We start from the raw sequence: 15,413 nt of genomic DNA, 5'->3' as shown, positions 1-15,413 counted from the left end.
TTCTAGAATTTGTTTGGCTCTGAAATAACAATTCACCAAACAGAAGACGGATTTACAGCAGCACCTGACACGGAGAGGTAATTACTACAATGCAGAGAACAACAGGTTTCAGCAAGCTACTGTCCTTGTTACAATCCATTAAAATTTGAGAATATTTTTGCACATGAGGCTTGCGATTTGGCCATTTTTCAAGGCATATCTGACATTAAGGATACCGTTCCCTCACAGGTGTACAAGCTATTTTAAATGTGTGGCAATTACACCTGTTCATTGTTGGTATTTATGGTCCCGATAGCTCCAAAAAGAGCTTTTCAGCCGCAATGAGTAAGACAAGCCAAAACGCCTTTCACAAATGAAAGACATTTATTAGACAGCTTTGGAATATCAACTACAGTTTGTCTCCCACTGACTGGCTACAACTTCTAAGTTTCATTCGGTGTGACATCTTCGGCTACTTACGAACGCTCCTTTACCAGAGCATCGAATGTGTAGATACCACGTAACGCATCGCTTATGAATCCATATGGCTGCTCATACGCCGATCTCGGACGTAAATCAGCGTCACGAGTTCTGCCGCTAAGCGTTGGAAATGGGTAAATATGACCCCAAAGCTGCCCTTCCCGGGAAGAGGGGGGAGTATTTTCGAAATATTGAGGAGCAGGGGGAGCCCAGCCCGGGCCCCACACCGGGCCGCCAGGTCAACCTCAGCCGCACACGCCACACCGCAGGCTTTCCAGAGAGGAGTTTTTGGTTGGTTGGTTGTTTTTTTTTCCCTGAAACGCGGTTATGTTTAATCGCCAGTTTCCCTCACGCTAACCCACTCTGATTTCAAAACCACTCTTCAGAGGCTCCGCCTGGCAGCCAGCCCGGGGCAGCCGTGCCCCCACACCGCGAGGTGAGGCCGGGCCGAGCCGCCCCCGGCCCCGGCCCCGCTTACCCTCCGGCCCGGCGTCCTGGCAGCCCAGCGGGAACCCGCGGAGGCGACACCGGCGCCGGAAACGATGAGCGCAGGGAAATCCTGAGGCAGAGATTAGGTAATAGGGAATGTGCTCTCAGGTTTCCTTCGGGTTCCTGTGAGGAACCTACGCGTCTGGCTGCCTTCGCATGACTCATCACATCGGCGCGCCTGCCCTCCACCTGCCTCCCCCCCTCCCTCTCCCCGTCCCCCTCTCCGCCCGCTCGGCCTCCTTCCCGCCGCCGAGCCGAGCCGGGCCGGGCCGGGCCTTCCCCCCACCCGCCGCCGCCTCAGGCCGCGCCTCAGGACCCCTCAGTCCCCTCAGCGCCGGCCGCGCTCCCGCCGCCCAGGCGCGCACCCCCTCCCCCGCCTTCCTCCTCCTCCTCCGGCGGCGTGCGCGCCCCCGCGGGTCCGGCTCGGGAGCGCGCGCGCAGGCGGGCGGGCGGGAGGCGGCTGCCGGCGGCGGCGGCGGCGGCGGGCAGGCAGGCAGGGAGCTCTCTGCGGGCGCAGTGCTGATCCGCCGGCGGGCGGCCGGGAATGCGAAGCAATGGCCGCGGGCGGCTCGGGCAGCAGCAGCGGCGGCGGTAGCGCGGAGGAGAAAAGCTACCGCCGCTTCCTCGAGCTGTTCTTGGGCGAGTTCCGCGGGCCCTTCGGGGCAGAGCCGGCGCCGGCTCCGGCTCCGGCTCCCCCCCCCGCTGCCGACGCCGCGGCCGCCGCCGCCGCTGACGAGGAGCCCGGGGCAGAGGGAGAAGCGGGAACGGCCGCCGAGGCGGAGGAGGGCGAAGGCGACGCCGGCGACCCTCAGCCTCCCGCCCCGCCGCCGCCTCCCCCGCCGCTGCCCCCGCTGCCCCGGCCGCTCTCGGAGTACATCACGGAGGAGGAGGTGGAGGGCGAGTGCCTGGACCTCTGCCTGCAGCAGCTCTACAAGTAGTGAGTGCCGGGCTGAGGGGAGCCTCCCGCCGCGCTGAGGGGAGGGGAGGCAGGGCGCGGGGCTGAGGGGGAGCCTCCCGTGTGGGGCGGGAGGCGGGGGCAGAGTGTGGGGCTGAGGGGATCCCTCCTGTGTGGGGGGGAGTCTCCATTGTGGGGCTGAGGGACCCCCTCTGTGGGGCGGGAGGCGGGGGCAGAGTGTGGGGCTGAGGGGATCCCTCCTGTGTGGGGGGGAGTCTCCATTGTGGGGCTGAGGGACCCCCTCTGTGGGGCGGGAGGCGGGGGCAGAGTGTGGGGCTGAGGGGATCCCTCCTGTGTGGGGGGAGTCTCCACTGTGGGGCTGAGGGACCCCCTCTGTAGGGCGGGAGGCGGGGGCAGGGTGTGGGGCTGAGGAGATCCCTCCTGTGTGTGGGGGGGGATTCTCCATTGTGCGGCTGAAGAGACCCCCCCCGCTCTGTGTGTGGGCAGGGGGAGAGCAGGGCGAGGGGCGGTGGAGCCCCCCCCCCCCCCGCCATGCTGGGGGGGGCGAGGGCAGGGTGTGGGGCTGAGGGAGACCGACCTGCTGGGGGAGGCGAGGGCAGGGTGCTTGGGGAGGGGAAGGTCCCGCAGGCAAGGAGTTAAGGACTTTGGTGGTGCTCGGGATCAAAGCCTCCTGCTCTGTCCTGTTCCCCCCCTGCCCAAAAGACGCCTCTTCTCTCTGCGCCCCTCCTTCCCTCTCGCCGGGACGGGGAGCGAAGAGGCGAAGGGAGTAGAGAAGGAGAGCCGCGAGCATCCATCTGGAGAGCAGCTTGCTTGGGGAGGGAGGGTGATGGGGGAAATGTCTCACGCTCTGGTGCCAAAGCAGGAGGGGGCTTTGCCTGTGGTTGGTTGTATTGAGGCTTGAAATTGAAATGTTCCCTGCGTGAGGGTTTGTAAATGGGGAAACCTCTGCCAAGGAAGAAGGAAAGGGAGAACAAGGGGCAAGGAAAGAGAGGCAGCCTGCCCTCTTCTCCCCCCTCTAAAAAAAACCCAAACAACCCCACATCGAGAAAACCACACCATGTATTTACAGACCAGGGAGAAAAGAGGAGTAGAAAGCCTTAGGAGAAAGCTGTCCATAATCATGGGGCTCTTTATACCGTCAGCTGGGGAAAGCCGGCTCTATTCTGCTCTGTACGGAGGCAGTTTCCAGATCTGGGCTTTCTACAGGCTGGTGCATAAAGAGGAAACAGATGGGATCTATTCCCAGTGTGAAAAGTCTGTGGACTGAAACCTAAAGATCAGTTACCAGTGCCTTGTATTGTGCTCAGCTTTGGCTTTGAAGGCTTGAAATAGAAATGGTTGTTAGTGGCGTTTCTTTAGGAACCTTTTTAAACTGATGCCACAGGAGGAGACAAATGAACCTGCGAAAATATGCACAGCACACCGGGGAGCTTTTTGCCATTGAGCTGATAATTGTAACGAGAGGTGTTACTCAGTCGCAAAAATAAATAAATAAAGAACCGGGTTTTACAACTGCATGGTCTGTTTCTATTCAATTCTCATCTGCCCTCTGCGTTTGTGGACGATAGGGACAACACAATGATAGCTGCAGAGGACAAAGCTCTCCTATTCACACATGCTTACCCTGCCACCTTTGGAAAGTCTTTCTCTGGAATACAGCAGCACATTCATAGGATGTGGTAGAGAGGAGAGAGGCAAGTCCCTTCTACGTATTTAGGATGTGTTTTGTTTTTTTAAAACAGACTTGTGAAATCAAAAGTCAGATTAGTGTAAATAAAGTTTTAGACATAGAGCAGATTATGGTAAATTATTATTTAAAGTATAGCTATGAAATTATTTTGAACTTGAATTCCTCCCCTGCTCCCTTCTCTCTCTGCATGTCCCCATACCCCAGGACAGGCAGACTTAGATTGCCCAGTTTCTGAGGCCCATATTCATGCATGAAATTATTAAGCAAAAACAAAGAAGAAAAAAAAAGAAGACATTTTGAGAGGATTATTTGTATAGGGATAGCTCTTGCCACCAGGTTGTGGGGGTTTTTTGGTTGGGTTTTTTTTTTTTCAGCCTTTGTATAAATCTTTTGGTGGTTACTGAATGAAACATCTCTTTGGCTTTGTTTATGGTGAAATTAATGCAGACTTCCTTCTACAGGCACCTACATTATGAAGCAAAAAGCAGTATCTACCTCAAAATTAAGGGAGCAGGGGATCATGTTGTAACAAAACTGTTTTCCAAAGGTTTAAATGTTTTACCAATGTATAGAAAATGCATTTTCAAATAGTAAATTAATATATTTTAACTGAAGATTGATAGACATTGATTTATATCTGTCTAGCTAAGATAACTGCAAAATGTAATTCTTTAGAACATTTTAAAATACTATAAGCCAAATCTAATAAGCTAAACTGAAATAGCTTTTTCTTGCATGATGGTGGAATCTGAGGTAAGTGCAAGTATGCAAAACTGTTCTTCAGATAAAGTATTGTATTTTTAGTACACTCTCCAGTCACCAGAGAAACTTTAAAATGTCACAGGATTATAAAACAGGCAAAAGTAGAAAGTCTTCCCCCTTTACAGCTAAGGGTTCTACTGGTCAGATGATTCCAGAGATGGGAAACTTCATGCATACGAGTAAAGCTACTCTTGTGCCAAATGGTTATGATAGTGTTAAAAAAAAATAAACCACATGAAAACTCAAGTGAAGGGGAATATTTTATTGGTATGTCATTAGCAAGAAAGACTATATTGTGAAGGCATGTTTTCTGTAACTGTAACTATGTATTAGTCAAATGACTGGTTTGCATTATATGTAGCATGAGGATAAAACCCACTACTGTGAAAAATCCAACAGCTGTTTTTCAGCTATTTTAAGCGCACAGCTTTAGTTCTTTTTGAGAGAAGTAAGACCATCTCAGAAATGAGAACATATTGCCAATCATGAAAAAAATATAATAGTTTTCTGCCACTGTGTAGATCAGTATCAAAGAGTTCCTATTTATGAGATTTTCCTGCTATTTTCCGAAAGACTCATATTCCCCTTTGAGATTTCCAGTTCCTGGTTTCTTTCTAGAGACAGCATATGCTTGGAAAATTAGATTAATGTAATCTTTATATCTGTCTGAATCCCACAAAATAGGTACTGTGTGCTTTCTTAGGGATCCTCAACAGAATGAAACTGATCAATAGGAGGTATGTTAGATGAAGAAAACAATCAAAAAAGAATGTTTGAAGAATTGCATTGGAACATTGGCTGATAGCTTGAAAGTTCCTTTTGTGATTATCTTCTATAACATCTTCTTCAAGAGAAAGCTATATAATTTAAATAGTTTCTGTGTAGAAACAAATATACTAAGGACTTAATCTGTTAAATATGGGACCCCATTGCTTGCTTCCACTGATTCAGGAGTAGACCTCATTTCTGACTTATTTTAAAGGAAGAAGTTACTAACTTGATGTAACAGTTACATATCATGCTCTGTTCTTTTCCTCTTCCTACTGATACTTTTATTAAATCTAATGTATTTAAGAAGCTGGTTCTTGACAAGACATCTGAAAAACTCATCAACAAAGATGTGGTTGCTAAGAGAGGAGAGGGCCAGACTTAGTTAAATGGTGCACCCTTAGAAGTTGTGCCAACAGGAAGAATAAATTTATCTTGCTGTTACATTTTTTTTTCCTGTACAAATGAAAAAATTTGAAAAATTCAGTTGTATATTGGTCTTGCTTTTCTTTTTCTCCACCCCCCACCCCCCCAAGCTTTGATGAGAATAGGTATAGTTGGTATCATTTGTACATTCAGGTTTACTTTCAGTGATTTTGGTGGTACAATATTTTGTTTTCAAATATTCATTTAGAAACAATTTTAGCAAGATTAGAAAGTAGGCCTATTTGTGTTGAGATTTGCAAAAGAAGGAAAGTAAAATAAAAATAAAATTTAATGTTATGTCATCTTAAGTGCTTAACTAAGGCGCTGATGGCAAAATGATTATTTTGAGGACTGCAAAAATCTTGCTCTGACTTTGAACATGAAAAGAAAAACTTTTAAGGACTGCCCTTTTAGATTTCTTCAGATAATACTATGCAACATTCACAGAATATTATAGATCCCAAGTTCAGGCTTAAGAAGGTTTGACAGAAACCATTAAATTTCCCGCTCCCAGCTCTGTTGATGATTTGGTTCTGCACCTTAGATTGTTCCTGGGTAACAGCGTGACAGTGCTGTGGCTGAGGTGGGTTGTAGCTGTGTTAATGTCTCACTGGAGCCCCCTCCAAGATTAGGAATCTCTTCCAGAGGGTAGTTGTTGAGCTGGCTGCTGTCAGCCACGTGCTACAGAGTGAGCAACAGTGGCCTGGAGTCCTAGAGACTCAGCCGTGAGTACTATGCTCTGCCGCGAAGGTGTAGAGCTGTGTGCGTGTGGCTGCTGATGCCGACACCCTCAGACCCAAGGGATTTTGGTCCTAGAAATCATGGTGCTTCTCTGTAAAGAAATTCTAAAGCATCTCGTATAAGTGCATGCAGAAAGTTGGGAGAACTTCAGTATTGTTATTAATGCCTTATTACTTTTTCAAAGAACCTACTATGAAATTCAACCCCTGTGTTGGATGAAGGTGATATCATAGCACACAGAGATGGGCATGTTTCATACACTTTAGACTGGAAATCATTGTAATCTACAAATAGGTGGTATTTAGTGATAATCACTTTCAAAACACAATTAGTGGTGTACACAGTGAGAGATCCTTTACGTTCTTTAAGGCATCTTCAGTTCATGCTCCCACGCTTTTAAAAATACTGAATCAAATCAGATATTTCGATACTCTTTTTAAAAAAAGAGTATCAGCTAAAATGAGCTATTTAAATTGCAGATTTACATTTTGTAATGGTTAACATATATAGCGACATTTCAAAACTTACTAATTTATGATTAAAAGGATGCTGAGTGCGATGGTGACTATGCTTGGAAGTTGCTTTATATAGCATTAAAAAAAAATCATTCTTAGTGAACAGATTATGGGAATGTATTCATTCCAGTGCTTTTATTTCAATGAATGTTGCTAGTAGTACAACAAATTAAAGGGAATTAATTTTGTTAGGAGCTTTTCACACCAAGATTTTTTTGACCCAAGAGCAATTTGCATAGATTCTACTACTCCTAGTGAAGCTGTTTGCTTTTGCATACAAATTGATTGAAGAATTAGATCTGTGTTAACACGTTCTTTTTTTGGACCTTCTATAACAACTGTTGAAACTAGATTGAGTTATCAAGAAAGAATGTATATATGAATCTGTATAATAAATCCTACTTGTAATATGTTTTTCATTTATAAGATACTCAAAAACCTTTAACTAACTAAAATCTTATTGCCAATACCTTGTGAAACTACTTTTGACTATCTTTTGGATGTGATTAGCATGTTAGGCTTCATTCCTTTGGAGTTTGTTTAGTAATTCTTCTTTTTTGCACAAAACACCGCATAGAATATTTTTTATCCTTAAAATTCCTCATTGTAATTACTTTCAACAATGGCAGAGTGTTTCTCCACCTGTACTTTGAAGAAAAGATAGTCTACTTAGTTGTGGTTCTTTTCACAGAAGATTTTAAAAAAATATTTTTATTGATGTTAAAGTTAAACTTTTAGTTTTCTTTACAGTATTTTAGTAGAAGTTTCAATGCCTTGACTGCTCTGTCACTGGTGTATGCTCTCATTTGGTTTTTGCTGTCTTGCTAAATTGCTTACATGACCGCATTAAAAGCAAAAGCAACAGGGCATGTAGTACACAGATAATGAGAGTACTATTTATTCCTATATTTGATGTCACTCTGAAATAATCTCTGGCTGTTCTGCACCGTTTTCTTTCTTCGTACTGTTTGGTGCATACTGTTTTTTGGTTTGTTTTCTCCTAGGAAGTATTCTTTCTCACTGACTAGGAAAGATATCTGAAAAATGAGATGAAATGGAGTTAGCGCTTTAAAACATTAGATGTTCTTTGAACCATGCTGCAAGACTGTCTTACACAATGCAATCATGATTACGTAATGCAAATGGTTATAAAAATAAATGTGTCCTGGACAATATGTGTCCATGATGTGTTAGTAACCTATGACATGCTACTAAACTGTAAATGGTCATTGCTGCATATTATAGTGTAAGTCCTCATCTTTGGTTTAGCTGAAATCAACGAGTAAACAAATGTTCTAGATTTTTGTTGTTATAACATGTTAGTGATTAGATAAAATGAATGCAAGTTGTGGACTTGTTTTACAGAAACATTTCATTAGGAAGAAACAACATTAGTGGCCTTTAATAAGATGTTTTATAAAGAAGTATTCATCAGAGTCATAAATTTGAACTGCATGGGAAATAGCTGCCCTTGGGTACTTCAATAATTAATACAGAAGTTAAACGAGTTAACTAGATTGTAGGATTACCTCAGTTTACGTTTCTATTGGATGGAAAACAGCTAAAGGCGACTAATGATTGAGTAACTGAACCAACAACTGAACCAAGCTGTAGTACTGCTCACCAGTTCTGAACTCTGCATGCAATCAGTTGAAAGGTTTGATATTTTTTTGGTTGGTAGAGCAGGATTAAAAAGTTGACTGCTAAACTTTGATCATGGGAAAATGTGCTTGGGTGCAGACAAGTATGAATTGGGAAACATTTGCACTTTCTTGTAGCTGTAATTACAATAAAAGGAATATTTTATTAATTGGGTAAAACTGTGGGTAGCTCCTTAAAGTTGATTTTCTCAGAGGATATGGTTTTGAAGCTATTTTTGCTGGCCTTTTATGATCCAGTAAAGTCTGTTATATTTTACCTAACAATTTTTCAAGTTTGGTTTCTTTTGCTTTTCATTTACAATAAAGAATTTGAGTACTTGCTCTCATTTGAGAATATGATCTTTTCATAGGCTCTGTACTTCCATCATGACATAACTAAAAATAGAAGCAGCATATAAAAATAGGCCTTGGCATTTTAACTTCTTGGCACTGTCTCTAGGGCTGTTCCTTTCACCTCAGGCTATGACCTTCTCACTGAGGTTCAAAAATCTGAAATGAATGTGGTAAGTTATTCTTCATTAATGTTAACGAATACTGTAGTCTACATGTTATATTAATTAGCTTCTAGAATGATTCTTTTACTTTCAGTCCTAGCTTAAAGTTATGGAATGCTGAAACCCCCACGTTCTAGTTGAGAATTCAACAAATAGTTATGTGTTTTCTTTTTCAGTTTCTCAACAGAGAAAATATTATGTAACTAAAATTTGGGTTTCCGTGTATACTAGCTTTACATGCAATGAGCTTTTGCTCGATTAGACATTGCTTGGTTATTCTTTTAATTTTTTTATATATATATAAATTTTTTTTTTAAAGAAGGTATTTTGCTTATTAGTTTGTAATAGGTCACCTGAAAATCAAGGGAAACATTCAGCTCCTATTGGAATCTATAGGCCCAGCTGAGGACAGTGGTAAACTGCCTAAAATTCCTACCTGCATAAAAAGGAGGAATTTAAACCAATAAGCTAATAAAAACTAATCATACACACTTTACATATACAGCATGATATATATTTTAATCTAAAGCTTTTACCAGCTTTTCGTATAAGTAGTGTCATTCTGTTTAAGCCATCAAATCATTGTGTTTGAGGCAAATATGATTGAATGCATGTATTTTATATATAAAGGTCCCTATCTTAAAAGAGTTTATTCTCTCAGCTGTCTTATTACCACTTTCTTCTGAAAAGCTGTGTAAAAACCTACGTGTTGGGTAACGAGAAGTCAGAAGCTCAGTATTTCTAGAGATTAGGAGGAACACTATTGTCTAGGGAACAGATATGCTTTCTGCTTGCAGAACATGGGTGCATTGGGTTGTTCTTAGTTCTGCTTTCTCACTGGAGTGTACTCCACAGAGAATAAGGGATATATCTGTTATAAAATGAATTTAATCTCTCCTCTCCTTGGCACTCCAAAAATGTTATGTCAGATTTTAGAAGAAAATGAATTGGTCCTAACCTTAACATTCAAATGTTAATTGTTGGTGAAAGTGCCCCCAATAAAAATAAGCATTGGTATAAATACTGTGCTGAACTACTAAGGTTAGTCTATGTTAAGTTCAAAGAAACATCTGTTATAACAGTTACCAGAGATCTTGGATTTTTACTGAATATTTTAAAATTTTGACATGTGGAAGTGATTTTAAAGTGGTGCTTGTACACGATTCTTCTGTGACGGCAAAGGGTAATAACCAATAGTGGTTTTGATGTGCCCAAAAAGGATTAAATTTGAGATGTATTCATGTCTTAGAAATCTAAAGAGAAAGTGAGATATGTTATTCATTTATGATATCTGGTAGATCAGAAGAAAGAACTCCCCCCTGACCAAATACTGCACGTTCTTTAAAAATAAAAATAGTATGAGCTCTTTTCTCTGGTCTTTAACCTCTTACCTCAATGGTACAAACCAAATGAAATCCATGAAAAGAATTGTCTTCCATGTAAACAGAGGGTTAGAGTTATCACTGTGTAACACTTGTGCAATTCCCATTGAAATAAGTGGAGAAAAGAAGATGCAGTTTCCAAGAGAGTCTGGCTGGGGATGTATGCCCAGGCTACCTGGTTGGAGAGGAGAAATGAGCCTATATTAAGTAATCTGATCCTCTTCCCCAGTGCATTGTTCATCTGAGAATGAATTTTAAGTGGTTTAAACTTTCCTCATTGGTGTTAACCTTTTTCAGTTTGACTGATTATGAATGACCCAAATGATCATATGGAATACTTAAAATCTTGCTAATTACCTTGTATACTAATTTTAGAAAAAAATTTTTGGATATTAGATACTTTTGGTTTAGCACCTCACAAAACTGAATTGGTGCAATTCACATTCACTTTGTTTTTATAAGTGCTGGTGCTGTTTATGACATACAATACAGTCATTTTTAAAAACATCAGACAAGCCACAGAGTTCTAAATCTAGCTCTGGGGATTAAAGAAAAAATAGTTTCTCCTACAAAATTACTAAACATCCTAAAATATCCCCCCCCCCCCCCCCCCCCCAAATCTACAAACTCTTTCTCTGTCTTGGGAGATGTGGGAAGAAAGGTTTGTCAACAGGGAGTAAGAACAGGCATTTTTAATTATCTAGAATCAGTGTATATAGAGAGTACAATAAATGTGAAAAACACCTCTTAAATTTATCCTAACTAGTTGAAAATTTAAAGCAGAAAGCTATGAACTCTAAATATTTTGATTAATTTTTTTTAAAAGGTGTTCTTCTATTTCTATTAATGTAATTCTATATTAAACAGATTTTTTAAAAAATTACAAAATATGTAATTTACTTAATAAAAAGCTAGTTTTGCATTAACATATTGAAAGCTTTTCAGTTTAATTTATCATCCTCTGAAAATTGATGAAGTAATGCAATTTCTGTTTCCATGCTATGTCTGTGCATCTTAACAGGAATAAAGACAAAGGTTGTAACAGCCCAAGAAATGTTATAGTAAGACACATGTGTTTGTGTGTATCTATATTTACTTGTCTGTCTAAGCTCTCTTAAACACCAAATTTTGATCAGTCCCTTTATGAACAAAAATCAGCTAGCCAAACAGAAATTCAGAATAAGAAGAGAGTTTCAAGATACCTTGCAGTCTCATCCTCTTTATTATGGAGTGGAGCAAAATATTAAATCTGGAAGTAACGCCTTGGGTTGGGGGGAGAGTATTTTTTGGTTTTAATTCTGAGAAAATTGCCATCTGAAATAGCGATAACAAAAACATCTGTTGAGGAAGTACAGAAAGAAAAAGGAAAGCACTTTGAGGAAGTCCGCTTTATATTTGTAAAGATGTGAAAAACAGCTAGTCAGGTAGCATGAAATAATAAAGCAGAAAGAGGAAGAAAGAATTAAATAATATCACGAACTGAGTGACCCACCCACGTTCCTTCCATTAATTTCTTAGAGAATCGTTGTCAGTCTGTGAAATGGGTCTGCAAAAGAGAGAAACTCATCAAAGTTTTTTATAAACCCTGTTTTATCGTGGCAAACTTTCTAAACTGAAAGTTGGCTATGTACTGATGTATTTATACTTACTTTGACACTATCGGAAGATATTAGGGGCTATGCAGTTACTTTAAGTTGGAGAAAGATCTGGTACTTTCTGTCATGCTCTTGCTTTCGTGGGGGTTTGTTATTAATATCTTGTTACCAATTACAGATGCTTTTCAGGGAGCTGTTTTAGGCTTCACTCAAAGGTTTCTTGGAAAGACTGGTAAAACAATTCAACTGTCTCCTTTTAGTGGTGAAAAAGGGATGACACTGTTCTATTTTGCCTGGGGACATCTAGCACATAGAAAAGAAAACATTCTGAGGTGTTAAATCGGCAAAAAAAAACTTTTTTAAAGAGCTACTTCTATGTGGGAGCAAAACCCCAAATTTCTATAGGCTGGGAAAAAAAAAAGAAATTAGGTTTGTTAATTTTAACAAGCAAATAATAGCATAAGATCATATAGTATTTTAAATACTATGTGCCAGCAGAACATTTTCCTCATTTTCCAATATGCTCACTACTGCAAAAAATTAAAAATGCGATATCTTTACATTATTCTGGTAGCCTTGTGGTGTATTCTATAATGGGATCTTGAGGGATTTTGCATTGAGAGGCATCTGAGAGTTGTGTTAGTACTTACAGTAGAATAAGGATTCAGAGATTTTGCTAGAAAAAAAGATTGCTGCAAAATCAATTTTGTGAAGATAGTCAAGAAAACTGAACAGCGTAAATCAGTGAGATATTTTACTAGAAGCAGTACCATAGAATTGTATCTAGCTGAAGTATCTGTCTAGACTCTTGAAATACATTCCATAGGAACTTGTATTTACTTTTCTTAGTTGTTAATTTCTGGTGACAAAACAATGTTATCCACTGGAGCATTAGGGAATATGAGTTGCTAGTCTCATTTAGAGCAAGGTTAAGTGACATGATAAAAATGATTACAGTGAGAAGTCTAAAATAGCTACCCATGTAGTAACTGGTAGGAACAATAAACATGGAAAGTTTCAGGAAAATGCCAAGCTAGACAATGTATATGGAGGTTAATTCACATTTTCTCCATGTCAAGACCTTCCAAGTTATGTCAAAGGAAGTTTGGGCTAAATAAAAAGGCACAGGATATAAGTCTCCAAAAATTGCTACTTTAAAATCCAAGAATAAACTAACACACCCTGTAGTTTCATAAACCCTTATGTTTCAGAACTGTGTTAATTAATTTGCCATATATTTATCCTTCTTTTTGAAGACGATGATTTGTTTTACTTTTCTGTTCTATGAATAAGGAAGGATAAATACATAAAACTGGGCAGGAGGTTGGAAGAAATTTATATTTAAAAAAAAAAAAGCAAGTGAGTCTTGATTTTAAAAGTAAACATAAAAAAAATTTCCTCTCCACCTAAGAAAATCCTTTTCCTTCTTAATCTTTTCTCCCCACCCTCTCCCCCCCCATCAAAATGTTTTCATGTCTTTCTGTAGTTAAAAGACAATTATATTGTGCAGCTTGGAGAGGGAGAAGGGGCATCAGTCCTTTAGCTGTAATGAAAACTTGTGACGTCTTTCAAAAGATTAGATGTCTAGCTATAAAAAAAGACTGTTGAGACTTCACCGCTGGTAGTTACACTATAAACACTTAATCCTTTGCTTTTCAGATTTTTTTGTGAGTAAACATATGGGGTCTTCTAGACTGCTCTTGAGAGATTTTTTTTATTTCTTTCTTTTTTTTAAATCTGTGATATCCAAATTCTTTCCTTTTAAACATTTACATTGATATTGATGGGTATTTTGAAGCTTCAAGAATTCCTCCAAGTCTAAGTATCTCTCATCAGTCAAACCCTGAAACATAGTTCTTCAAGGAGATAGGTGATAGAATCTGTAACAGAGTAAATTTAACTGAAGTTGTTTTCTGACATATATAGAAGTCATCAATTAACACTTCAAGAATAAAGGGACAGAATGATAAAATGTAATAGTGTCAAATGAAAATAATTTAAAAAAATTGTGAGAGTGATTAGATGATCTGAAACATCAGATCAGCTGAAACACTGTTGAATTGCTCACATGCTCACTTCTTTAGTTAGTTACTTGCTAACTTCATACCTAATGGGCTGTGTTTAAACATCCAAGTAAAATGTTGATTGAACCTAATAACCTAGTCTGTTCCATTTAAAGTCTGAACAGCTGAAATCAATGAAAACTAAAGGACTGATGCCCCTTCTCCCTCTCCAAGGTGAAAAACTGTATATCCTATTTGATTTCTTGGTGAAAACGGCACATTTTTTCTGAACCATATTCACTTATTTATTCAATAATCTGATTGTCAAAAGTAGCTATAGTGCAACAGCTTTAATGTTATTACTATGGATTTATAGAATTGTAATCTTTCTTAGGGTTCACCATCCTCTTTTATCAGTGTTGAAGGTTTCTTCCATGACAAAGAAAGTCTGGCAAGGTAAATAAATGGTCCAAATTGTTTTGTTCAACCAACATTTCTGTGTTCAAACCAGCTATAGATGCTTTCATACTTCCAGGAGCAGTTTGAAAAGATAAATCTGTCATCTATCATTCTCTGTCAGTTCCTCCTCATGTTATTTTACTGTTTTATAAATGGGAGATAAGAATTTATCATTGTCTAGAAGTCTGATAAAAAACAGAAGTACATTGACATAGCAAGCTACCGAAGAAACTGGTGTTAATGAACTTTGGTTGCTGCTTGTTAGACATTGTGAGGAGGACAATGTACTTAGTTTCAAAGGTCAAAGACTGCAACTAATCTATTAATTCCAGCCCCCCAAATACATCAGTTTGATTGGAAATGGTAATTATTAGATTTGTTCTTTTTGATATGTAAGAGAAATTCTTCTTGCTGCTAGCAGAATTTAAGTGTGGAGTGATATGTTGACTTAATATTGAAATAAGGAATTTGCAGCTGTATTAAATATACTTGTAACTCCCCAAACTCCATGTTCCAGCCTACATGCTTGGATATCCTGTAAAAGAAAGCATTTCACAAGCATTCTTTTGCTCCACAGATTAATCTGTTTTTTCCCCCTCCTGGATCCAAATATAGTTTACACGTCTGTTGTGTGAATACAGTTAATTGTATGAGGATGATGCTGCTCTCTGTATTTGCTTGCAAAGGTTAATTATTAATTTGTTATAATCATAATCTGAAAAAATATACACATGATAAGGCAATAATTTTTAAAACAGCACTGGTAGCTAGATACATAGCTGATTAATTTTACTGTAACTTTTATTATTGCTTTCTGTGCATAGTTATAAAACCATTACAGTACTATCAATGAAAACAGTAGACACTACTAGTGTTAGTATGAGTAGAAAATACAAGCTGCTAGTCTCACTTAGTGCAATGATAAAGAAATTTTGTAGTGAGGTGTCTAAAATTGCTACCCTTATCATAACACTGGTGGGAACAACAAACCGGGAAAGTTTCTGAAAAAACAGCACCATAGACAAAGCACTTCAGGAAGTGTTACCCTTGATA

The 15,413-nt window shown here is 40.0% G+C and overlaps 1 protein-coding gene across 1 annotated transcript in view; it reads left to right on the top strand.

Annotated features, from left to right (window-relative positions):
• Window positions 1-1,431: 1,431 nt before the first annotated feature.
• Window positions 1,432-15,413, top strand: part of PPM1E (protein phosphatase, Mg2+/Mn2+ dependent 1E) — a 67,297-nt gene continuing 53,315 nt past the window's right edge. Inside the window, exon 1 of the mRNA XM_069791027.1 lies at window positions 1,432-1,885. Within this exon, the coding sequence (XP_069647128.1) occupies window positions 1,503-1,885 (383 nt within the window). The 5' untranslated portion in view covers window positions 1,432-1,502. The remainder of the gene's footprint in view (window positions 1,886-15,413) is intronic.

The sequence above is a fragment of the Haliaeetus albicilla genome, chromosome 9 (genome assembly GCF_947461875.1).
Source record: "Haliaeetus albicilla chromosome 9, bHalAlb1.1, whole genome shotgun sequence".
NCBI lineage: Eukaryota > Metazoa > Chordata > Aves > Accipitriformes > Accipitridae > Haliaeetus > Haliaeetus albicilla.
This window is presented reverse-complemented; position numbering and strand designations above follow the sequence as displayed.